Here is a 26,808-nt window from a genome sequence, read left to right as displayed (position 1 = left end):
TATTGGCGGATGAATTAGCTGTTAAAAAATTCCTCATATCTGCAGGGCCAGCACGTCATAATCCTATCGGACAACAGAGTTGCAGTCACTTATATAAACCGTCAAGGGTGAACACGTTCTGTGGCCTTAATGCAGATCACGGATCGTCTATTTCAAATAGCAGAGACAAATTTTCGATCTTTGACGGCACTCCACATCAAAGGGAAAGAAAACGTAACAGCAGATTTCCTCAGCCGCAATACACTAAAACAAGGATAATGGTCTCTAAACAAGTACGTTTTCAATCATATCATCCGCAGATGGGGTCAGCCAGTGGTGGATCTGTTTGCCACCAGAGGCAACAAAAAAGTGGAAAGTTTCTTCTTACTGAACCCCAGAGAATCCCCTGGCGGTGGACGCGATTCTAATAGTGGGATTTTCTGCTGGCCTGCTTTCCCACTGTTGAACCTGTTACCTCTAGTGGTGAGGAAAATCAGGGAAGGCCGAGCCAGTGTCATTCTTATCGCCCCTTTCTGGCCCAGAAGAACCTGGTTCGCCTGGCTCAGGACAATGTCTGTCGGCTCCCCGGGTGTTGCCGGAGATTCCGGACTTGCTTTCTCAAGGGCCGATCTGCCATCCACAAGTGGCAGCACTCCATTTAATGGCTTGGAGTTTGAGCGGTCATTATTAGAACATAGAGGCTTCTCTCCAAAATTGGTAGACACACTCCTGAAGAGTAGGAAGCTAACGAGAATTTACTCCAGAACCTGGAGGAAGTTCTTGTCCAGTTCAGATTTTAATATCCAGGAAGAAGTGCCGATACATCAAATCTTAAGGTACCGTCACAACGATATCGTTGCTTTTTGTGACGTAGCAACAATATCGTTAAGAAATCATTGTGTGACGGCGACCAACGATCAGGCCCCTGCTGGGAGATCGTTGGTCGCTGAGGAAAGTCCAGAACTTTATTTCGTCGCTGGATCTCCCGCTGACATCGCTGGATCAGCGTGTGACACCGATCCAGCGATGTCTTCACTGGTAACCAGGGTAAATATCAGGTTAGAGAAGGAGATCCAGCTCAACGAAATAGTGAAAAATCCATAATTTATTTCACTCAAAATACAATGAAAGGACAAAACATCAGCATACAGAAAAAATTATAAAAACAAGGTCAACGCGTTTCCGGTGACTAAGCACCCTTAATCATGATTAAGGGTGCTTAGTCACCGGAAACGCGTTGACCTTGTTTTTATAATTTTTTCTGTATGCTGATGTTTTGTCCTTTCATTGTATTTTGAGTGAAATTATGGATTTTTTACTATTTCGTTGAGCTGGATCTCCTTCTCTTTCCTGTTCGTCCACGCCCTGACACAGCGGTTCCGTGCTCCGAGCTCCTGGGAATGTCGGTATGGTGAGCTGGATTTTGTTTTTCCTAAATATCAGGTTACTAAGCGCAGGGCCACACTTAGTAACCCGATGTTTACCCTGGTTACCAGCGTAAACGTAAAACAAACACTACATACTTATATGCCGTGTCTGTCCACCGGCGCTGTGCTTCTTTGCACTGGCTGTGAGCGCCGGCCAGCCGGAAAGCAGTGGTGACGTCACCGCTCGGCGCTGACAGTGCAGAGGAAAGCACAGCGCTGGAGGACAGACACGGAAGGTAAGTATGTAGTGTTTGGTTTTTTTAAGTTTACGCTGGTAACCAGGGTAAACATCGGGTTACTAAGCACGGCCCTGCGCTTAGTAACCCAATGATTACCCTGGTTACCAGGGGACTTCGGGATTGTTGGTCGCTGGAGAGCTGTCTGTGTGACAGCTCTGCAGCGACCAAACAGCGACGCTGCAGCGATCGACATCGTTGACGGTATCGCTGCAGCGTCGCTTAGTGTGACGGTACCCTTAGAGTTTCTACAGAGGGCTAGAATTAAATCTCTCTACCAGTACCTTGAAAGTGCAGGTTTCAGCCCTGGGTGCCCTGTTTTCCTGCAATATTGCTAATAACTATTGGGTGGCAAGATTCATTAAGGCAGCCCACAGAACTAGACCATTACATAAAGACTGGTTCCGTGGGATCTAAATTTAGTTCTTTCATCCCTAACGAAACCCCCCCTTTGAACCTCTACAAGAAGCCTCAAAATGTTGTCCCTCAAGACAGCTTTTCTAGTGGCCATAACATCAGCTTGCAGAATAGGGGACATCTAAGCGCTTTCCAGACTGCCCCATACACTGAATTCTTATCAGAGTAATCCTTAGGCCAGACCCTGCGTACTTGCCAAAGGTAGTAACACAATTTCATAGATCACAAGAGTTCTACCATTTTATACCTAATCCTTCTAATCCTAAAGAGGAAGAGCTTCATACACTGGACGATAAAAGATGTCTTTTACAGTATATCTGTCACCAATGGTTGGAAAAGAGAGAATGCACTATTTCTTTCCTTCCAAGGTTCTAGTAAAGGGGGTAGAGCATCGAAGTATACACTAGCTAAATGGATTATAGGGAGGCTCTCTTGCCTACACAGCAGGTGGGGGTCCAGCTCCACAGAATCTGAAGGCACATTCCACCCAGGCCATGGCGTCATCTTGGGCAGAAAGGTCTGGAGCGTCACTAGATCAGATATGTAAGGCGGCCACATGGTCATCCCCTTCCACCTTTTTTAAACCTTATCGGGTGGACTTGGGGTTCTCTGCTGATCTCACCTTCAGGCTAAGGGTGCTTCAGGCTGTCCCTCCCTAAGATGGTTTACGTCTCTGTAAAATCTCTTGTGGTGCCGTCATGGGAGTCCGAATAAAGCATTAAGCTACTCACCGGTAGCCGTTTTTTTTCCAGAGGCCCATGACTGCACCCTTAGTTCCCTCCCTTTTCACGTGGGGGTTGCACGTCCTTAAAACTTAAAAAAAAAACAAAAAATTTCTTTTCCACCGGGTGATATCTGGATTAATTTATTAAAAAATGTCATATTGTATATTATGCTTGTCATTAACCACGGTAGTACTCTCGGGCTCAGTAAAACTGATATGTGGGAGAGGTGCCACCCTTTTGTATCTGTAGGTTTCCTGTTCCTAATGGGCAGATCCTCTCTCGTAGTGCCGTCATGGGCCTCCGAAAAAAAAAAAAAAAAAAAACTGCTACCGGTGAGTAGCTTAATGCTTTCGGCGCAAGACCTAATGTTCTGCGGTCTAGATACAAGAAAACGCAAATCATTTCCACTTAATGACAGGGTTCAAACCCTTGTCGAGAGTGGAAAAAGCCAGAAAAAAGAGCTCCCTACCACCGGCCTTTAAGCGGAGATATCCCTTTGACGACCCCTTAGTGAACACGTGGGATAAGGCACCAAAATTAGATGCAGCGGTGGCTAAAGCTTCTAAGAAATCCTCTATTCCCTTTCACATGGCTTCCTTTAAAAGATCCTCTTGATAAGAAAGCAGACTTGTTTCTTAAAGGGACTTGGGAGATGTCAGCTGGTGCTCTAAGACCTGCAGTAGCTGCACATGCGCAGCCAGATCAATCATGGCCTGGCTGGACCAACTAGGGTTTAGTCTAGAAGATGGAGCCTCTAGGGCAGGGGTCCCCAACTCCAGTCCTCAAGGCCCACCAACAGGTCATGTTTTCAGGATTTCCTTTGCATTGCACAGGTGATGCACTTATTACCTGGGCAAGACTAAGGAAATCCTGAAAACATGACATGTTGGTGGGCCTTGAGGACTGGAGTTGGGGACCCCTGCTCTAGGGAATCCATATTAAAATCCCTACCAACAATCCAGAATGCTGCTGCTTTTCTCGCAGAGGCATCCGCAGATTCTGCAAGGATGGCAGCTAGGGCTGCAGGGTTATCGAATGCGGCACGCAGGGCCCTATGGCTCAAGTGTTGGCCCGGCGACATTCAGGCCAGGTCCCGTTTTTGCTCTGTCCCGTGCGAAGGAGCATACCTGTTTGGTCAGGTTCTAGACGAACTACTGGAGAAGGCTGGTGACGAGGAAAAAAAATTTCCAGTCTACCAACAACTTCTTATAGGCATCCCTTCACAGGAAAAAGATTGTTTCGCAGAAGGCCAGCAAGGGACCAGGGCAGATGGGACAATAAAAAAAGAGGTACTGGATTCATGTTTGGAGGTGGGGAATGTCAGGAGCCATCCCATGAGATCAAAAAGCCACCCCAATGACTAGTCACCCCAGTGGGAGGTAACTATCTGACTTCTACCCAGCCTGGTCCAAAATCCTGATTAAATATTTTTGCATAATAACCATTTTTAACAATTGGATTTGGGGAATAATAGCTACGGGTCTACGGCTAGAGTTCTCCTCTATCCCTCATAATTTCTTCAGGGTTACCCCGCTCAGGTCCTCTGCAGCAGAACAGATGGCCCTGGAAACGGAAATTCATGACCTGCTCAGTAAAAGTCCTATCAGAGGTTCCAGAAGGAGAACTGGGTAGAGGATTCTACTCTCCTCTATTCCTGATATGTAAACCAGACGGCTCCTTCAGAACTATTATCAACCTTAGGGCTCTAAACAATTTTATGACCATACAACCGTTTAAAATGGAGACTGTTAATACCGCAATAAAACTACTGTTTAAAAACTCTTTTATGGTGGTGTTGGATTTAAAGGACGCCTATTACCATATTCCAATTTATACAGGACACCAAAGATTCCTGAGGGTAGCGGTCCAGTTAGGCTACGTTCACATTTGCGTTGTTGTGTGCTGCGTCGGCGACACAACGCACGCAAAAACGCAGCAAAACGCAGCGTTTTGTGATGCATGCGTTCATTTTTATAGCGCAAAAAAATGCAACAAGCAGCGTCCTCTGCGCCCTGATGCTTGCGCCCAAAAAAACGCATGCATCACTAAACGCATGTCCATGTGCCCCCATGTTAAATATAGGGGCCTATGACACATGCGTCGCCGCGGCTGCGCCCGATGCAACGCAAATGTCAACGTAGCCTTAGATGGGGTGGTCACATTTCCAGTATAGGGCTCTCCCTTCTGGTATATCGGTCGCCCCCCCGTATATTTACTAAGGTCATGGCTGAGGTAATGGCCCACCTACATGAGTCTGACACTCTGATCCCCTACCTGGACGATCTCTTCATAGTGGGTAAAACTGAGGAGCACTGTTTAAACTACAAAAAGTAATGTATGCCCTGGAGCTTCTTGGGATGGTTACTAAATGTCAAAGTCCTAGCTAGAACCCATGAAGGGGTCAAGGAAGGGCCTTAAAGCCTCTAAACAAACTATCGCTAGATGGGTGAGAGGCCATTATTCTAGTGTATAGTAGTGGAGGCAGGGTTGTTCCACAGGGTCTGAAAGCCCACTCCACGAGGGCCATGGCGAGATCTTGGGCGGAGAGAGCAGATGCTACCATCGACCAAATCTGTAAGGCGGCCACTTGGTCCTCTGTCTACATTTTTTAAACATTATAGGCTAGATCTATCTGCTACCTCTGATCTCACATTTGGGAGAAGGAGTGTTACAAGCAATGATCCCTCCCTAAAAGAATACAAATCTCTCTCTCTCATGGTGCTGTCATGTATGATGGAAAAACACGGGTATTACATACCTGGTAATGTGTTTTTCATGAGACCTGACGGCACCCTTATATTCCCACCCTTTTGATCACGTCAATAGTTGGGTGCATTATTAGCAATATTTGTATTATACACTCTCTTGGGTGTCGGTGAATGGAACCATATAGAATGTATTTAGGTGTACACTAACCGGCGGAGTTCCTCTCGTACTCTGTAAAACTGATGTGCAGAGGAACTGCCCCTTTTATCTTGAAGGTTTCCTGTCCTTGATGGGCGGATCCCCTCTCTCGTGGTGCCATCATGTCTCATAAAAAAAACACATTACCAGGTATGGGGTCTAAGGGGTATCGTTTCTCCTTATGGAGAGTGACATACCATCTCTGGCTTGTCAAGGTAAGGAGGCTTATTCGCCATGCAATGCTCCTCTGGGAAATATAATATGCAAATTGCCTCTTCTGAGAAAGAGGACTTAAACTCTATAGCGCCACCTGTTGGAAGTAGCAATCCTACAAGTCACAATCACCCCTTAACGAGTCGTGCAATATGACTTAGGATAAAAGCCAAATCAATATCTCAATTCAGACGCGGTGTTTCGGGCTTTTGGCCCTCATCAGTGCGAAGCATGAGAACTGATTTGGCTAGGTGAGAGGCTCTGGACTGGGGTCTAAGGGGTATCCTTACCTTGACAAGCCAGAGATGGTATGTCACTCTCCATAAGGAGAAACGATACCCCTTAGACCCCAGTCCAGAGCCTCTCACCTAGCCAAATCAGTTCTCATGCTTCGCACTGACGAGGGCCAACAGCCCGAAACACCGTGTCTGCGAATTGAGATACTGATTTGGCTTTTATCCTAAGTCATATTGCACGACTCGTTAAAGGGTTGATTGTGACTTGTAGGATCGCTACTTCCAACAGGTGGCGCTATAGAGTTTAAGTCCTCTTTTTCTCAGAAGAGGCAATTTGCATTTTACCAGGTATGTAATACCCGTGTTTCTCCATTACAAAGTCTGAGCAGCAGATGGCGCTGTCTTGCTACTAATAGCAACATGATGCTATTAAGTCTTGATATTGATGCTATTGGCTTTGTCAGCTCTCCATTCTAAAGACCCACTTGCTTTGTTAGTGGCTGCATAGTTTTACCCTTACTGACATACAAACACCTGCTTTTATGTACCACAAAGGTAAGTTGTTGTTGGCTGGAATCACACATGCAATTTGAGCCAAAACAAGGAGATTGGTCAAAAGAAGGTTAAATGAGACTGTTTTCTTCTTGCTAGATTCATCGTGGTTTTTTTGTCCAGTAGAAAACATCTACAGCATGGTATATTAATGGCTTCTTTTGGTGCAACAGAAGAATAACACTGCCATGCCTTACTGTGAACTTTCTTCTTGTATCCCCCTCCCTATAGCTCAGTCCGGAGTCTGCCCCAGTTTTGCTTTGGCTACAGGGAGGACCAGGAGGCACATCCATGTTTGGCCTCTTCGTGGAGCATGGACCTTATGTTGTGAATAAGAAAATGACATGTAAGTGGAGCGCCCCCACGTCAGGGCAATGGGGTACTCTGCACCAGGTTCTCGTCGGGGATGTCAGTGGCCTGACCCGGTCCGTGACCCTTTGAGGGGCGTCCAATAAAAGGACCTATGTTTATAGGATAATGTTTGTGACGCCACCTGTGGTATTCGGTCAGGGTGACCGACGCTGCTTAGGGGTCCGCTGGGGTGATGTTATGGCAGCTAGATGGTATACCTTCCCACAGGTGAAGTATGTCCCAAGGGCTTCCCAGAGGTGTAGATAGTGGATGGTATAAGGCACAGTGAAGAAAGAGGACACAAGGTTGCAGTCTCTTTACCTTTACTGAAGGCTTCAGCGTCCACACTCCAGAGCACCAGATCACAGGGCAATCAGAGTCCAGCCGGTCTGAAGGCAAATCCAGAGTCCCCTCATCCAGGTGGAAATCTGTAGCCTTCCTCTACCGCCTGAGTGTTACAGTACCTCCCTGCTGAGCTTCAGTGAGGTCCTCACAACTGTTCTAGATGTTTTCTTTCTGTCCCCCAGATGGTATGGATAGGACAAACCCGTATGACTGATGGCCTGAAGCTTTTTAGAGACCCTACGACGCCCCAGCCCCCACAAGTTGCCACCGTGCCTCCTGGGTATGGGTCAGGCAACTAATATGGAACTAGCTGTCCTGCCAGTCTCTGAAGCAAGGCTTGGAGACAACTGCTTCCTCGGTATTCTGGCTACCGGCTTCTGCACCTCAGGAGGCAGCCTTTTACAGGGCAGAACTCCTTCTGGTTTCCTTTCGCTATGACTTCATTTCTCACTGTCAGCAACGCAATTCCCTTCATGTCCTTTCTTGGGATGCTGCTGCACGTGGGGCAGGCGCAGCTCCGTAACCCTCTGGCTAGGCCTCTGACAGGGTCCCACCCCTTGCCCCCTGAGGAAGGAAGTTTTATACTTCCGAAACGCGCGTCGGGGAGGGCGGGAGTGCCGGTGTGTGACCTTTTAAGTACTGACAGGTATGTTATGCGAGACATAGGTATGATGTGGGATGTCCTGCCTCTACTTTATATGTATGATTTAGTGTTGTCTCCTTTATGGTCCCACGTTCGGCCCTTCTGCCTTTGTGTTTATGCGGGAGGATTTGCTGCCCCCTTTTTATCATCTGTACTGTCTGTAGGTCTGTCCCTGTATGTTCAATAAACTTATTGTATTTTGACCTTTATATTATCGTTTGGACGTTCTTTACACTGATTTCTGCTGGTGGTGCTCGTTCTATGAACGTCAGTGTGTCCGCACATGTCCAATAAATACACTATGGGTTATCTTTATATGTTCTAGCGACATTTTTTGTAGCATGTTGCCCCATAGGAAAACACCTGAAACTATTTATTACTTTATTATTAGGGTCCCACCCCTGTCAGGGACCTCTCGGTCTGCAGCAGTTTGATGTTCCTCCTTCTCCCTGTCTGCCTGACAGGTGCTGCCTGGGTGAAGCCAAGTCAGCTTCTGCCTCGGTCCATCCCCAGTCAGCTTCTGCCTAACCTCCTGTCCAAGCCACCAGTTTTACCTAATTGTGAGGAGTGCCCTGATAGGAACATAGCTCCCCCTGGTGGACTGGAGTGTGAAGTGTTGTGTGGTTTGATACCGGTTAAGGTGATCTCCTCCTTTAGTGCCTCCAGACATAACATCACTCCCCCTGGTGGAAGAATGACATTACTGCAACGACCAGGACCCTGGGGCGCTGCATAAGCGCTTTCATGTCCATTTTTACTACATGTGAGCTGTGTATATATCACAGCCAGAAGAGGGGTCAGTGAAGACACACCAAAATATTGGCATGAGGTAAAACCACTACCCCAGACCTAAAAATGAAAAATAAAATATACATTTAATACATTTTTTTTATATTTTTCATAGCACCATCACATACCACGGCACTTCATAGACGTTATCCCCGTCCACACTGGGGCTCATTCTAGAATGCCGATCAAGGTCTCTGGTTTCCTCCCATTCCAGAGGAAATCCACAAAACATGTAGAACATGGAAACTCCTTGCAGATGTTGTCCTTGGTGGGACTTGACCCCAGTGCTGCTAACCACTGAGCCACCATGCTGCCCAGTATCTTTCAGGGATGTAAACATGGACAACTCTGAATATCTGTATTGTGTATTTTTGGATTCCCGTAGTTGCCTTTTTTGCCCTTGGGTTTCCGTAGTGTTTTACAGGCTGTGTTGCATTACTGCTGGATGCAGATACCAGAGCTCACTGACTAATAGTTTGTACCTCTAATTTTGGTCTTGGCTTCTGAGGTGATATATTACCACATGAAAGTTGAACTGCACTTTATGGCTTTCAGTCGGCTCAGAAGAAGGGAGATGAGTTGGAAGTAGTGATGAAAGAATATACTCGTTACTCAGGTTTCCTGAGCACGCTCGGGGGTCCTCCGAGTATTTTTGGTGCTCGGAGTTTTAGTCTTTCTTGTCCCAGCTGAATGATATACATCTGTTAGCCAGCCTGATTACATGTGGGGATTCCCTAGCAACCAGGCAACCCCCACATGTACTCAGGCTGGCTAGCAGCTGTAAATCATGCAGCTGCGTCAACAAACTAAAATCTCTGAGCACTTACAAATACTCAGAGGACCCCCGAGCATGCTCAGGAAATCTCGAGCAACAAGTATACGCGCTCATCACTAGTTGGAAGCTCTTCCTTAGACATGTTCAGATTCCAAAGATTTTCTACAATAAGCAGTGCAAGCCCAGCTAAATACAAGTTGGATTTCCCTCCACATGCTCTGTAAAGAAGAAAAAAGAAAAAAAGCACCATGTGAATGGAATGCAGTTTTAAAAAAATGAATTAATTTTACCATTACGGTAAAATACTGAAAGTTTGTGCAAAAGTGAATAAGGGCCTTGGGGTTTGTCTGGCCTTGGGCTACATGTCTGCAGACTTCAGCAGCCAGCATGTGCCCAAGATGTAACTTGCATACATGTGATCGTGTGCCCACTAGATGTGTCTGGAAGGATGCAGATTGCACATGTGGGCACATGACCACCCGCTCCTGGCGCCAGAGAATCCTCCGAACACAGTGAACATGTGAGGATTCACAAGTCTGCAGTCAGTGATTGCAGACCCGTAGCCTAAGGCCAGTAGTCTATTGCAGACTAGTAGTCGTTTTGGGTTTATCTTCTCTATTAAACCTTAGAGAATTAGTGATTGGGATTTCACACCCAAATCTATGAATCTGTAGTTCTTTCAAAGTCCAGCAATACATTACATGACCAGTTTAAAAAGAAACCCAGTGTTTGCGCTAATATGCAAATGAGGCAAGAGGACTGATTGATCTGAATCCTCTGACCGGAGAATAGCGCTAGTGACTCTCTACCGCCTGCTTGACGGCTACTCTGCCTGAAGTCACTCTGCATAGAGGCGGTCAATCAAGGAGGAGGCGGCACACTGCGGGAATAGAGCTGGAGTGACAGAGGCTTCACATCTACCATCGGCATTCAGTATGTGTATTGATATGCAAAGAGGCTTATTTCTCAGTAATGGAGGAACAGACCGGCCATGTAAAGGTATTGGAATTTTGGAAGGCCTAGTTAGTTTTAATGCTGATTACAATGAAATGGCTACACATAGAATCCAGTAATGACCTTCTCTGAAACAAAAGGGGAGGGGGAGAATCTCCAATGCAGACTATGGGGGGGAGGGGGATCAGGCATCCTCTTGTAAATAAATAGCTAAAGGATTTTTCTGTAAGTGGTTATGGGAGGTCACTGCTTCATCTACTGAGGGGGATTTGTAGTGAAACATCTGCTTTGGGGATATTCATGATCACGTTCAGTAATGACCACATGTTCCTTCTCTTTTGTCCTTATAGTGGTTCATCGGGAGTTTGCCTGGACAAACAAATATTCCGTATTGTATATTGATAACCCTGTAAGTAATTTATTCTATTTAAAAGCATAAATCGATTAATGAATGTTGGCTCTTTAGTGAGCGCTCTCATTTTTATAGAAGTATAGATGTAAACGTGACCTAAATATACTCGGCAACATGGTTTATAAAAACTAAACCTATAAACAGATGGAAGAATCTGCCAAATAGTTTAAAAAATAGTTTTTAATAAACAATTTAAAAAAAGCATAGATGCATAAATGGAGCTGACAACACAGGTATGATTACTCCATATGTTTGGTTAGGAGTCTGAAATATCGTTGAAGGGTATCTGCTGTTATTGATTTCAGTCCTAACCAAACATATGAAGTAATCATACCTGTGTGGTCGGCTCCATTTATGTATCTACCCACTGAATGCAATCTATGCTTTATAAATTTGTTTATTAAAAACTGTTATTTTTTTAAACTCTTTGGCAGATGCTTCTGTCTGTTAATAGATTTAGTGATATTTGGAAGTAAATTACTGTTGGTTTATATGGTTTAAAAAAAACAACAAAAAAGGCAGTGGTTACTTGATAGATGAATCCCTTTATGGGCGAACTATGGACACTGTTGGCACTCCATCACCTTATGGGCATTCCGACGATAGTCAACACTTTAGTGATGTCTGTCTAAATCATAAATAGCAGAGTATAGGGCTTGATGTATTAGAAATTCTGTATAAAAGGTTAAAACCCAGATTAATTTTCACGGCTGCAGTACTGACCTGCAGATACCGGTATTGCTGGTGGTCTTACAGTCCCATCCATTCCAATAGGGGTTTCCCAGCATATAAAGTGGTGGGGTTTCACAAGGATCTGCAATCGCCTTACTGTGGGAGCGGTCTGCCCACTAGGTAGCCCACTGATGAAGAATGGGTGTGGGGGGTGCACAGTGATGGTTTAGCAGGGTCTTTTACTTCTTACCTAACTGACAGCCACTGTAGCTGTGCATGGAACGGACTACTTTCCTATAAAGCCGGTGGGCCTAAACTAAGAAGGCAAACCTAGATTATTCAGTCTGCATTGTATCTTTTTACTCAGTAAAGCATACTGATACTAACGAATAGTTTGTAACTTATCTTACTTTTAGGTTGGAACTGGTTTTAGCTTCACAAAAGATGACCAGGGTTATGCGGTAAATCAGGATGATGTCGGCAGAGATTTGTACAGGTAACAAAGTTCCAACTCCGGCATTGGAGAAAATGCGATTTTAAAGGCTTCTAGCAGATCTGATGTGAGAACGTATGTGTCCTTGCTGCAGAGATGAGTCAAAATGTTGTTCTTAAATGGGAATTCATGACAGATCATATCTAGTGATGAGATTTCCTGAGCACGCTCGGGGGTCCTCCGAGTATTTTTTTTTTCTTTAGTGCTCGGATTTTGTTTACATCACCTCAATGATTCACATCTCTTAGCCAGCTTGATTACATGTGGGGATTCCCTAGCAACCAGGCAACCCCCACATGTACTTATGCTGGCTAAGGGTATGTGTCCACGTTCAGGATTGCATCAGGATTTGGTCAGGATTTTCCATCAGTCTTTGTAAGCCAAAACCAGGAGTGGGTGATAAATACAAGTGGTGCATATTATACTTTTCCGCTAATTGTTCCACTCCTGGTTTTGGCTTACAAAAACTGATGGAAAATCCTGACCAAATCCTGATGCAATCCTGAACGTGGACACATACCCTAACAGATGTAAATCATTCAGCTGCGGCGATAAACTAAATCTCCGAGCACTAAAATACTCGGACACCCGAGCATGCTCGAGAAATCTTGAGTAACGAGTATATTCGCTCATCACTAATCATATCCCAATATGTAGTGGGTATATTGGCAAATACCTCCAATTAGAAATATAGTATAGTTTTCCTGATTTGCTTTCTTTCCTCATGTGCAGGACCTTAAATATCTATGGTTGTCTACTCCTGAAGTGACTTGGCTAGTTGCTAGTGGTCTTAACCATGGATACCTGTGGTCTTGCAATGTCTGCACATGAGGAAAGACAGCAAATCAGAACTATACTACATTCTAATTGGAGGTATTTACTATTGCTACATATTGGGATAGGATCTTGAAGATGGGAATACATCTTTAAGGCAAGTTCAGTCCAAGAGCCACTGTTCACTTCTTGTCCAACCCTAGTGTTGCCAACTTGTTCAGTACAACTTCCCAGCTACTTGTTTGCCATCCATATCTGCAATTCTCTTGACTATGGGTATGTGCACATGTTGTAGAAAGGTGTGCGGATTTTTCCGCAGTGATATTGGTAAATCCGCACTGCAGATTTACCGTGTTTTTTTGTGGGGATTCCACCTGTGGTTTTACACCTGATTCCTATTATGGAGCAGGTGTAAACCACAGAGGAATCCGCACAAAGAATTGACATGCTGCAGAATAAACAATGCAGCGTTTCCACACGTGTTTTCCGCAGCATATGCACTGTGGATTGTTTTCTATAGGTTTAAATGGTACTGTAAACTCATGGAAAACCGCTTCAAATCCGCAGCAAAATCCGCAACGTGTGCACAGACCCTACCAGTTATGGTTTTAACCCCTCTGTGACCTTAGACGTACTATCCCGTCGAGGTGCCCTGGGCTTATCTGGCCCTGGACGGGATAGTACGTCATAGCGATCGGCAGCGCTCACAGGGGGAGCGCCGCCGATCGCGGCCGGGTGTCAGCTGCCTATCGCAGCTGACATCCGGCACTATGTGCCAGGAGCGGTCACGGACCGCCCCGGCACATTAACCCCCGGCACACCGCGATCAAAGATGATCGCGATGTGACGGCGGTACAGGGAAGCAGCGCGCAGGGAGGGGGCTCCCTGCAGGCTTCCCTGAGCCCCCCGCAGCAACGCGATGTGATCGCGTTGCTGCGAGGGTCTCACCTCCCTCCCTGCTCCCTCCAGCCCCGGATCCAAGATGGCCACGGATCCGGGTCCTGCAGGGAGGGAGGTGGCTTCACAGAGCCTGCTCAGGGCAGGCACTGTGAAGCCTGCAGTGCTGCATGTCAGATCAGTGATCTGACAGAGTGCTGTGCAAACTGTCAGATCACTGATCTGTGATGTCCCCCCCCCTGGGACAAAGTAAAAAAGTTAAAAAAAAAAAAAAAAAAAATTCCAAATGTGTAAACAAAAAAAATAAAAATATTCCTAAATAATGGAAAAAAAAAAAAAAATATTATTCCCATAAATACATTTCTTCATCTAAAAAAAAAAAAACAAAACAATAAAAGTACATATTTAGTATCGCCGCGTCCGTAACGATCCGACCTATAAATCTGGCCCACTAGTTAACCCCTTCAGTAAACACCGTAAGAAAAAAAAAACGAGGCAAAAAACAACGCTTTATTATCATACCGCCGAACATAGTGGAATAACACGCGATCAAAAAGACAGATATAAATATCCATGGTACCGCTGAAAGCGTAATCTTGTCCCGCAAAAAACGAGCTGCCACACAGCATCATCAGCAAAAAAGTAAAAAAGTTATAGTCCTCAGAATAAAGCGATGCAAAAATAATTATTTTTTCTGTAAAATAGTTTTTATGGTATAAATGCACCAAAACATAAAAAAAGATATTGATGAGGTATCGCTGTAATCGTACTGACCCGAAGAATAAAACTGCTTTATCAATTTTACCAAACGCGGAACGGTATAAACGCCTCCTTCAAAAGAAATTCATGAATAGCTGGTTTTTGGTCATTCTGCCTCACAAAAATCGGAATAAAAAGCGATCAAAAAATGTCACGTGCCCGAAAATGTTACCAATAAAAACGTCAACTCGTCCCGCAAAAAACAAGACCTCACATGACTCTGTGGACCAAAATATGGAAAAATTATAGCTCTCAAAATGTGGTAACGCAAAAAATATTTTTTGCAATAAAAAGCGTCTTTCAGTGTGTGACGGCTGCCAATCATAAAAATCCGCTAAAAAACCCGCTATAAAAGTAAATCAAATCCCCCTTCATCACCCCCTTAGTTATGGAAAAATAAAAAAAATGTATTTATTTCCATTTTCCCATAAGGGCTAAAGTTAGGGCTAGGGTTAGGGTTTAGATTACATTTACAGTTGGGAATAGGGCTAGGGTTAGGGTTAGGGCTAGGGTTATGGTTAGGGCTAGGGTTAGGGTTGGGGCTACAGTTAGGGTTGGGGCTAAAGTTAGGGTTTAGATTACATTTACAGTTGGGAATAGGGTTGGGATTAGGGTTAGGGGTGTGTCAGGGTTAGAGGTGTGGTTAGGGTTACCGTTGGAATTAGGGTTAGGGGTGTGTTTAGATTAGGGTTTCAGTTATAATTGGGGGGGTTTCCACTGTTTCGGCACATCAGGGGCTCTCCAAACACGACATGGCGTCCGATCTCAATTCCAGCCAATTCTGCGTTGAAAAAGTAAAACAGTGCTCCTTCCCTTCCGAGCTCTCCCGTGTGCCCAAACAGGGGTTTACCCCAACATATGCAGTATTGGCGTACTCAGGACAAATAGGACAACAACTTTTGTGGTCCAATTTCTCCTGTTACCCTTGGGAAAATACAAAACTGGGGGCTAAATAATTTTTGTGGGAAAACAAAGATTTTTTTTATTTTCACGGCTCGGCGTTATAAACTGTAGTGAAATACTTGGCGGTTCAAATTTCTCACAACACATCTAGATGAGTTCCTTAGGGGGTCTACTTTCCAAAATGGTGTCACTTGTGGGGGGTTTCTACTGTTTAGGTACATTAGGGGCTCTGCAAACGCAATGTGACGCCTGCTGACCATTCCATCTAAGTCTGCATTCCAAATGGCGCTCCTTCCCTTCCGAGCCCTCCCATGCGCCCAAATGGTGGTTCCCTCGCCACATATGGGGTATCAGCGTACTCAGGACAAATTGTACAACAAGTTTTGAGGTCCAATTTCTTCTCTAACCCTTGGAAAAATAAAAAATTGGGGGCAAAAATATAATTTTTGTGAAAAAATATGACTTTTTATTTTTACGGTTCTGCATTATAAACTTCTGTGAAGCACTTGGTGGGTCAAAGTGCTCACCACACATCCATCTAAGTTCCTTAGGGGGTCTACTTTCCAAAATGGTGTCACTTGTGGGGGGTTTCAATGTTTAGGCACATCAGTGGCTCTCCAAACGCAACATGGCGTCCCATCTCAATTCCTGTCAATTTTGCATTGAAAAGTCAAATAGCGCTCCTTCCCTTCCGAGCTCTCCCATGCGCCCAAACAGTGGTTTACTGTCACATATGTGGTATCAGCGTACTCGGGACAAATTGGACAACAACTTTTGGGGTCCATTTTCTCCTGTTACCCTTGGTAAAATAAAACAAATTGGAGCTGAAGTAAATTTTGTGAGAAAAAGTTAAATGTTCATTTTTATTTAAACATTCCAAAAATTCCTATTAAACACCTGAAGGGTTAATAAACTTCTTGAATGTGGTTTTGAGCACCTTGAGGGGTGCAGTTTTCAGAATGGTGCCACACTTGGGTATTTTCTATCATATAGACCCCTCAAAATGACTCCAAATGAGATGTGGTCCCTAAAAAAGAAATGGTGTTGTAAAAATGAGAAATTGCTGGTCAACTTTTAACCCTTATAACTCCCTAACAAAAAAAAATTTGGTTCCAAAATTATGTTGATGTAAAGTAGACATGTGGGAAATGTTACTTATGTATTTTGTGTGACATATCTGTGATTTAATTGCATAAAAATTCAATGTTTAAAAATTGCGAAATTTTCATAATTTTTGCCAAATTTCCGTTTTTTTCACAAATAAACACAGGTACTATCAAATAAATTTTACCACTATCATGAAGTACAATATGTCACGAGAAAACGATGTCAGAATCGCCAGGATCCGTTGAAGCGTTCCAGAGTTATAACCTCATAAAGGGACAGTGGTCAGAATTGTAAAAATTGGCCCGGTCATTGATGTGCAAACCACCCTTGGGGGTAAAGGGGTTAATAGAGCCAAAGGGATGGCGCGGGATGAAAAAGCAAGTGGGTAGGATGGTGCACGAAGCAGTCTGGCAACGACAAGGGTGCATAAGTCTCCTGTGCATGGTTTGGTCATTGTTCATGCTCCCTTAACAAACATGGCTGAGAACAGTCACTAGACAAAATGTATTTCAGGAATAAACTCCTGCCTGAGTACAGCTCGGCACTGATTCTTGCAGGAGCGCTACCCTTAGTTTTAAGCATAGGCTCAGTTTGCTGATTTCACCTCCTGCTATCTTGGTCTATTTGTGGAAAGTTTATTTTAGTTGAACTAAGGGATGGTCGTCATGTCCTCAAACTCATTATTTTATTTTTTTTTTCACTTTTAGTGCACTCACTCAATTCTTCCAGATCTTCCCAGAATATCAGAAAAATGAATTTTATGCCACAGGAGAAGTGAGTATTGAGAATGAGCCATATAGTAAGTAACCCATCCAGTCTGTAAGCTTGTCTTGCCAATAGGTGGTGCTCTAACAGAAATGAGAAGCTGCCTACCCTGTACAGTAAGCATGTAGACCATTATTGCTGAGTAAATCTGTCTCTTGCTTCAGGCCTTTGTGAACCAAGAACTGCTGCAGTAATGTTACCCAATATCCTAGTAGTTTTTCTGCTGCAGCAACTTCCCCTTTAAATATGTGCAGATTTAATAGCCCAATTGCCTGAAAAATACTAAGTCCTACAGACAAGGACATCTAATTGCTCCTTATAACCAGGACAGAACGTTCATACTGACCTGGTGTTGGATTAAAAAAAAAAATGGGCAAAATCTACCCCCCCCCACACACACACACAAAGTTTCAGTTAATCAGTGAAGGTGTCTTGACCCAGTTTCACCCATCTGCACAAATACATCTTAAAAGTACATTCTTTCTTCAGGAGAGACTAGCCTCTGCCAGATGTGTCTGGCACTGACTTTCTCTTTTCCCTGTGGATCTATGGGATAAGGTTTCTCCTTGTGGAGAGTGGCCTGCCAGTATGAGGCTTGAACACCTTGCATGCTCCTCTAAATAGGCAACATTCTGTTTTCAACTTCCCAGAGGGACAGGACTTGAACTCTAGTGCCACCTACTGGAAGTGGCAGTTGTAGGATTGCTGCTTCCAATAGGTGGCACTAGAGTTCACATTCTCTTCCTCTCTAGAATTTGAACATTTGTTTTCCCCTTGAAAACACCCACTTGTCCGTCACACACGGTAGAATCAGTAGGTTGGGGTGGGCAAAAAATACCTGATCAAACATTTAGATTTCGAGTGAGAGGCACTTAACATGGCTAATCTTAATGCTTTTATTTGAGGTGATCATTGTCGTCTTCTGACAAAAATGCATATTCTTTCACCTTTCATAACAGCGATTTAAAATGGGTGAATCTCCTTTCCATAAGTGTTTGCCCCTTCTGGAGCTTTAATGTTAAAACTTTCTCAGTGGGGATCCCTCCCTTCCTAAATCTGTATCCTTTTCTCAACCTCCCCTGGGCTTGGCTCTGGGTTAGTCACTCCCCAAAATGTTCATTTTAAAAAGGTATTCCCACCTAATGAGCCTGGCCAGACTCTGCACATACCCTTACAGTACATCACTTGGCACACGTTGCAGATTGGCCTGCGGAATTTTCCCCAGTCTGCATCTCTTGGCAGAAAACGCAGGCCAAAATGCTTGTGGATTTAACGCGGAATTGATGCAGATTACTTGCAGGTTTGTTGCAGATTGTCATGCGAATTGATGTGCAGATTTGCCTTAGTCAATGGGTGCAGAAACGCTGCGTTTCAGCACAAAGAATTGACATGTGCACAGCAATTCTCAAATTCCCATTGACTGATTGTTACTGTACTACACGGCAGATTTGATGCAATTCCACGCTTCCAAAACGCTGCGGAAACCTCAAAATCCACAACGTGTGCACATAGCCTTAAAGGTCTCATAGAAATGAATGGAGATGCATGGCACAGAATTAACTAGGACATCACTCCTCCTCACTGAAGTCGTTCAATATGTAGTAGTTGAGATTCAAGACCCCTATCCCAGTGATCAGTGGGGCCCCTCATCCTGTGAATAGGTGTCCCTATATTGTATCAAGTAGGGGTAGGGTTAGGGTTAGGGTTAGGGGTAGGGCTAGGGCTAGGGGTAGGGTTTCGGTATGTGCACATGTATTCTGTTCCTCTGCGGATTTTTCCGCTGCGGATTTGATAAATCAGCAGTGCTAAACCGCTGTGGATTTATTGCGGATTTACCGCGGTTTTTCTGCGCATTTCACTGCGGTTTTACAACTGCGATTTTCTATTAAAGCAGTTGTAAAACCGCTGCGGAATCCGCAGAAAGAAGTGACATGCTGTGGAATGTAAGCCGCTGCGTTTCCGTGCAGTTTTTCCGCAGCATGTGTACAGCGATTTTTGTTTCCCATAGGTTTACATTGAACTGTAAACTCATGGGAAACTGCTGCGGATCTGCAGCGTTTTCCGCAGTGTGCGCATACCTTTAGAATTAGGCTATGTGCACACGGTGCGGATTTTGCTGCGGATCTGCAGCGGATTGGCCGCTGCGTATTTGCAGCAGTTTTCCATCAGGTTTGCAGTTCCATGTAAACATATGGAAAACCAAATCCGCTGTGCCCATGGTGCGGAAAATACCGTGCGGAAACGCTGCGTTGTATTTTCCGCAGCATGTCAATTCTTTGTGCGGATTCCGCAGCGTTTTACACCTGTTCCTCAATAGGAATCCGCAGGTGAAATCCGCACAAAAAACACTGGAAATCCACGGTAAATCCGCAGGTAAAACGCAGTGCCCTTTACCCGCGGATTTTTCAAAAATGATGCTGAAATCTCACACGAATCTGCAACGTGGGCACATAGCCTTAGGGTTAGGGTTGGAATTAGGGTTGTGGTTAGGGGTGTGATTAGGGTTATGGCTACAGTTGGGATTAGGGTTAGGGGTGTGTTGGAGTTAGAATTGAGGGGTTTCCACTGTTTAGGCACATCAGGGGTCTCCAAACGCAACATGGCGCCACCATTGATTCCAGCCAATCTTGTATTCATAAAGTCAAATGGTGCTCCCTCAATTCCGAGCCCCGACGTGTGCCCAAACAGTGGTTTACCCCCACATATGGGGTATCGGTGTACTCAGGATAAACTGCGCAACAATTACTGGGGTCCAATTTCTCCTGTTACCCTTGTGAAAATAAAAAAATGCTTGCTAAAACATAATTTTTGAGGAAAGAGAAATTATTTTTTATTTTCACGGCTCTGCGTTGTAAACGTCTGTGAAACACTTGGGAGTTCAAAGTGCTCACCACACATCTAGATAAGTTCCTTATGGGGTCACTTGTGGGGGGTTTCTACTGTTTAGGCACACCAAGGGCTCTACAAACGCAACGTGACGTCCGCAGACCATTCCATCAAAGTCTGCATTTCAAAAGTCACTACTTCCCTTCGGAGCCCCGACGTGTGCCCAAACAGTGGTTTACCCCCACACATGGGGTATCAGCGTACTCAGGACAAACTGGACAACAACTTTTGTGGTCCAATTTCTCCTGTAACCCTTGGGAAAATAAAAAATTCTGGGCTAAATAATTATTTTTGAGGAAAGAAAACGTATTTATTATTTTCACTGCTGTGTTATGAACTTCTGTGAAGCACTTGGGGGTTCAAAGTGCTCACCACACATCTAGATAAGTTCCTTTCGGGGTCTACTTTCCAAAATGGGGTCACTTGTGTGGGGTTTCTACTGTTTAGCCACATCAGGGGCTCTGCAAACGCAACGTGACGCCCGCAGAGCATTCCATCAAAGTCTGAATTTCAAAACGTCACTACTTCACTTCCGAGCCCCAGCATGTGCCTAAACAGTGGTTTACCCCCACATATGGGGTATCAGCGTACTCAGGAGAAACTGGACAACAACTTTTGGGGTCAAATTTCTCCTGTTACCCTTGTGAAAATAAAAAAATGCTTGCTAAAACATAATTTTTGAGGAAAGAGAAATTATTTTTTATTTTCACGGCTCTGCGTTGTAAACGTCTGTGAAACACTTGGGAGTTCAAAGTGCTCACCACACATCTAGATAAGTTCCTTATGGGGTCACTTGTGGGGGGTTTCTACTGTTTAGGCACACCAAGGGCTCTACAAACGCAACGTGACGTCCGCAGACCATTCCATCAAAGTCTGCATTTCAAAAGTCACTACTTCCCTTCGGAGCCCCGACGTGTGCCCAAACAGTGGTTTACCCCCACACATGGGGTATCAGCGTACTCAGGACAAACTGGACAACAACTTTTGTGGTCCAATTTCTCCTGTAACCCTTGGGAAAATAAAAAATTCTGGGCTAAATAATTATTTTTGAGGAAAGAAAACGTATTTATTATTTTCACTGCTGTGTTATGAACTTCTGTGAAGCACTTGGGGGTTCAAAGTGCTCACCACACATCTAGATAAGTTCCTTTCGGGGTCTACTTTCCAAAATGGGGTCACTTGTGTGGGGTTTCTACTGTTTAGCCACATCAGGGGCTCTGCAAACGCAACGTGATGCCCGCAGAGCATTCCATCAAAGTCTGAATTTCAAAACGTCACTACTTCACTTCCGAGCCCCAGCATGTGCCTAAACAGTGGTTTACCCCCACATATGGGGTATCAGCGTACTCAGGAGAAACTGGACAACAACTTTTGGGGTCAAATTTCTCCTGTTACCCTTGTGAAAATAAAAAAATGCTTGCTAAAACATAATTTTTGAGGAAAGAGAAATTATTTTTTATTTTCACGGCTCTGCGTTGTAAACGTCTGTGAAACACTTGGGAGTTCAAAGTGCTCACCACACATCTAGATAAGTTCCTTATGGGGTCACTTGTGGGGGGTTTCTACTGTTTAGGCACACCAAGGGCTCTACAAACGCAACGTGACGTCCGCAGACCATTCCATCAAAGTCTGCATTTCAAAAGTCACTACTTCCCTTCGGAGCCCCGACGTGTGCCCAAACAGTGGTTTACCCCCACACATGGGGTATCAGCGTACTCAGGACAAACTGGACAACAACTTTTGTGGTCCAATTTCTCCTGTAACCCTTGGGAAAATAAAAAATTCTGGGCTAAATAATTATTTTTGAGGAAAGAAAACGTATTTATTATTTTCACTGCTGTGTTATGAACTTCTGTGAAGCACTTGGGGGTTCAAAGTGCTCACCACACATCTAGATAAGTTCCTTTCGGGGTCTACTTTCCAAAATGGGGTCACTTGTGTGGGGTTTCTACTGTTTAGCCACATCAGGGGCTCTGCAAACGCAACGTGACGCCCGCAGAGCATTCCATCAAAGTCTGAATTTCAAAACGTCACTACTTCACTTCCGAGCCCCAGCATGTGCCTAAACAGTGGTTTACCCCCACATATGGGGTATCAGCGTACTCAGGAGAAACTGGACAACAACTTTTGGGGTCAAATTTCTCCTGTTACCCTTGGGAAAATAAAAAATAGCGGGCTAAAAAATCATTTTTGAGAAAAGAATTTTTTTTTTAATTTTCATGGCTCTGCGTTATAAACTTCTGTGAAGCACTTGAGGGTTCAAAGTGCTCACCACACATCTAGATTAGTTCCTTTGGGGGTCTAGTTTCCAAAATGGGGTCATTTGTGGGGGATCTCCAATGTTTAGGCACACAGGGGCTCTCCAAACGCAACATGGTGTCCGCTAATGATTGGAGCTAATTTTCCATTTAAAAAGCCAAATGGCGTGCCTTCCCTTCTGAGCCCTGCCGTGCGCCCAAACAGTGGTTTACCCCCACATATGGGGTATCTGCGTACTCAGGACAAACTGGACAACAACATTTGTGGTCCAATTTCTCCTATTACCATTGGCAAAATAGGAAATTCCAGGCTAAAAAATCATTTTTGAGAAAAGAAAAATTATTTTTGATTTTCATGGCTCTGCATTATAAACTTCTGTGAAGCACCTGGGGGTTTAAAGTGCTCAGTATGCATCTAGATTAGTTCCTTTGGGGGTCTAGTTTCCAAAATGGGGTCACTTGTGGGGGAGCTCCAATGCATAGGCACACAGGGGCTCTCCAAACGCGACATGGTGTCCGCTAACAATTGGAGATAATTTTCCATTCAAAAAGTCAAATGGCGCTCCTTCCCTTCCGAGCCTTACCATGTGCCCAAACAGTGGTTTACCTCCACATGTGAGGCATCAATGTACTCAGGAGAAATTGCCCAACAAATTTTAGGATCCATTTTGTCCTGTTGTCCATGTGAAAATGAAAAAATTGAGGGTAAAAGAATTTTTTTGTGAAAAAAAGTACTTTTTCATTTTTACGGATCAATTTGTGAAGCACCTGGGGGTTTAAAAAGTTCACTATGCATGTAGAGAAGTTCCTTGGGGCGTCTAGTTTCCAAAATGGGGTCACTTGTGGGGGAGCTCCAATTTTTAGGCACACGGGGGCTCTCCAAACGTGACATGGTGTCCGCTAAAGAGTGCAGCCAATTTTTCATTCAAAAAGTCAAATGGCGCTCCTTCCCTTCCAAGCCCTGCCGTGCGCCCAAACAGTGGTTTACCCCCACATATGAGGTATCAGCGTACTCAGGACAAATTGGACAACAACTTTCGTGGTTCAGTTTCTCCTTTTACTATTGGGAAAATAAAAAAATTGTTGCTGAAAAATTTTTGTGACTATAAAGTTAAATGTTCATTTTTTCCTTCCATGTTGCTTCTGCTGCTGTGAAGCACCTGAAGGGTTAATAAACTTCTTGAATGTGGTTTTGTGCACCTTGAGGGGTGCAGTTTTTAGAATGGTGTCACTTTTGGGTATTTTCAGCCATATAGACCCCTCAAACTGACTTCAAATGTGAGGTGGTCCCTAAAAAAAATGGTTTTGTAAATTTCGTTGTAAAAATGAGAAATCGCTGGTCAAATTTTAACCCTTATAACTTCCTAGCAAAAAAAAAATTGTTTCCAAAATTGTGCTGATGTAAAGTAGACATGTGGGAAATGTTATTAACTATTTTGTGTCACATAACTCTCTGGTTTAACAGAATAAAAATTCAAAATGTGAAAATTGCGACATTTTCAAAATTTTCGCCAAATTTCCGTTTTTATCACAAATAAACACAGAATTTATTGACCTAAATTTACCACTAACATGAAGCCCAATATGTCACGAAAAAACAATCTCAGAACCGCTAGGATCCATTGAAGCGTTCCTGAGTTATTACCTCATAAAGGGACACTGGTCAGAATTGCAAAAAAAAGGCAAGGTCTTTAAGGTCAAAATAGGCTGGGTCATGAAGGGGTTAAAGCATGTTATTTCTGCTGCTTTAATGCAGGGACCAGAGATAAGCAGGGCAGGGGTGGTCCACCGCAACTGGTGGGCCACTGCCTTGTGATTGCCCCCCAGGCTAAAAAGTGCCAGCCAGCCCCTGGTATCAAGATATTCTCTTAATACAGGGCAGCATGGTGCCTCAGTGGTTGGCACTGCAGCTCTGGGGTCTTGGGTTCAAATCCCACCAAGGACAATATCTGCAAGGAGTCTGTTCTGTCTGCGTAGGTTTCTACCAGATTCTCCTTTCCTCCCACACTCCAGACATACTGCTAGGGAACTTACATTGTGAGCCCCAATGGGGACAGTGATGTCTGTAAAGTGCTGCGGAATTAATGGCGCTACAAAAGCAACTAAAACTTTGTAAATCCAGCCTGGTGATGGTCTCTCATCATGTCTCCAGTGAGGGAATTTAAAAAGAACATTGCTGGTAGAAATGGACCAACCTTACCAGCAGTTTATGGCTGCGAGGGACTGTAGAGGCATTGAATATTCCTGGCATTCTTCTGTCTCTGTAGCCGGAGGCCATTCTTGGTAGTTTATTGCATTGAAAAGGAAGTTTTAGCTGCACAGCAGGAGGAGATCTTTATTGTTTAGTGGCAGCAAACAATTAAAATAAGAATGCCTTGGTACTACGGGCAAATCGGTGTTATTTAAGGTCAATTTCAATGTCTGTCCACGTTTGCCTGCAATGTTTATGGCCTGACATTAAGCGTGTGAATAAGGCTTTACACATGAATACAAGTGGAGGAAGGCGATTCATGCTGTCCCCTTATGCTCCATGGCAAATGTCTCTAGAAGTATTCACTTTATTCCTACTTCTGGCTTTCTTCCAGCTATTAACATGACACTTCTATATCTTTTCTGTCTATGTAATGACTGCATGGCCATACAGTGGTAATCTTGCCTAAAATTTTAGGCATAAGGGCAAATGGCTCGATCCTCCATTCCTTTATGTTCAAGATCTGTGACAATGGCAGGCTGCATGACTCTTGCTCCCATCTCCTCCATATTTACAGTCCGGAGTCCGTGAGATCTGTAATGGCTGCCTTTAGTTGGGTTTACATGACCTGATTTGGCAGTGTTAAACAATCTACACTAACCATGTGCACTGAACAATTTGCAATAGATCGCTCAGTGTCTATATTCCAAAGACATACTGATAGGGATTCTAGATTGTGAGCCCCATCGGGGACAGTGATGATGTGTGCAAAACTGTAAAGCGCCACGCGACCAATCACAAGCCGCTACGTCTTTGAAAGTCATTAACGCGCTCATTTTTAAAAATGAGCGCGTTAATAGCTTGCGGTGACGTCGCGGCTTGTGATTGGTCGTGTGGCGGTCACATGGGCGGCCCGCGACCAATCAGAAGCCGGGACGTGATTCTCAGGTCCTAAAAGCGCTGATTTTGAACAAAGAAGCCTGCTGGTTACCCGCGCTGAGTTCAGGGGCCGCCGGAGAGGTAAATATATCAATATTTTTTATTTTAATTCTTTATTTTACACATCCCTATGGATCCCAGGGCCTGAAGGAGAGTTTCCTCTCCTTCAGACCCTGGGAACCATGAGAATACCTTCCGATACTTGATGTCCCATTGACTTGTATTGGTATCGGATATCTGTATCGGCGATATCCGATATTTTTCAGGTATCGGCCGATACTATCCGATACCGATACTTTCAAGTATCGGACGGTATCGCTCAACACTAGTTCTCATACATCAGGTGATTGGCAGCCTGTTTGGAGATGGCAAGATTATTCATGAAAATCTCAGTGCACCTTTAACCCCGCCTTTTAACGGCGGCCGCTAAGGGTACTTAAACCACAGCTGCCGGGGGTAGCCGAGACCCCAGAGAACATGATTCGGGTCGGTTTTTACTGACCCTGCTTTTGCGATCGCCGGTAATTAACCGTTCACTGGCGATCGCAAAAAAAAAAACCCGCGATTTCTTTTTAATTTCTCTGTCCTCCGATGTGATCGCACATCAGAGGACAGAGAAATGGGGTCCCAGGTAGCCCCCAATACTTGTCTCCCCCAGTGCTCCTCGTGGCTCCCGATGGGCGTCGCCATCTTTTTCCAGCAAAAAAATGGCGGGCGCAATGCACCTGCCGGCTGGCACCGGGAGAATCTTTGGGGTCTCGGCTGCTGGGGGTAGCCGAGACCCCAAAGAACATGATCGCCGGTAATTAACTGTTTACCGGCGACCGCAAAAAAAAAAGCAAAGTGTAATTCTCTGTCCTCTGATGTGATTGAAATAGTGGGATTTGGGGACCCTGCCATACTTACCGGTGTCCCTGGGTCCTCCTGCTGCTCCTCCTGGCCGCCAGCGTCTTCATGGCAAAAGAAAATGGCAGGCGCATCTGTCGCCATCTGCCGGCCGGAGAAGAGCAGTTGGGGCTAAAATTAGGGTTGGGGTTGGGGCTAAATTTAGGTTTAGGCTTCTTTCACACTTACGTCGGTACGGGGCCGTCGCAATGCGTCGTCCCAACATACCGACGCATGTTGTGAAAATTGTGCACAACGTGGGCAGCGGATGTAGTTTTTCAACGCATCCGCTGCCCAATCTATGTCCTGGGGAGTAGGGGG

General features: G+C 44.6%; 1 protein-coding gene across 1 annotated transcript in view; it reads left to right on the top strand.

Annotated features, from left to right (window-relative positions):
- CPVL (carboxypeptidase vitellogenic like) overlaps nt 1–26,808 on the top strand; it is a 102,386-nt gene that overhangs the window by 21,844 nt on the left and 53,734 nt on the right. The window contains exons 4-7 of the mRNA XM_069729924.1: nt 6,921–7,035; nt 10,897–10,955; nt 12,047–12,126; nt 17,271–17,337. Coding sequence (XP_069586025.1) covers nt 6,921–7,035; nt 10,897–10,955; nt 12,047–12,126; nt 17,271–17,337 — 321 coding nt within the window. The remainder of the gene's footprint in view (nt 1–6,920; nt 7,036–10,896; nt 10,956–12,046; nt 12,127–17,270; nt 17,338–26,808) is intronic.

This window comes from Ranitomeya imitator, chromosome 6, assembly GCF_032444005.1.
Source record: "Ranitomeya imitator isolate aRanImi1 chromosome 6, aRanImi1.pri, whole genome shotgun sequence".
NCBI lineage: Eukaryota > Metazoa > Chordata > Amphibia > Anura > Dendrobatidae > Ranitomeya > Ranitomeya imitator.
Note: the sequence above shows the minus strand (reverse complement) of the source record. Positions and strands in the feature narration are given on the sequence as shown.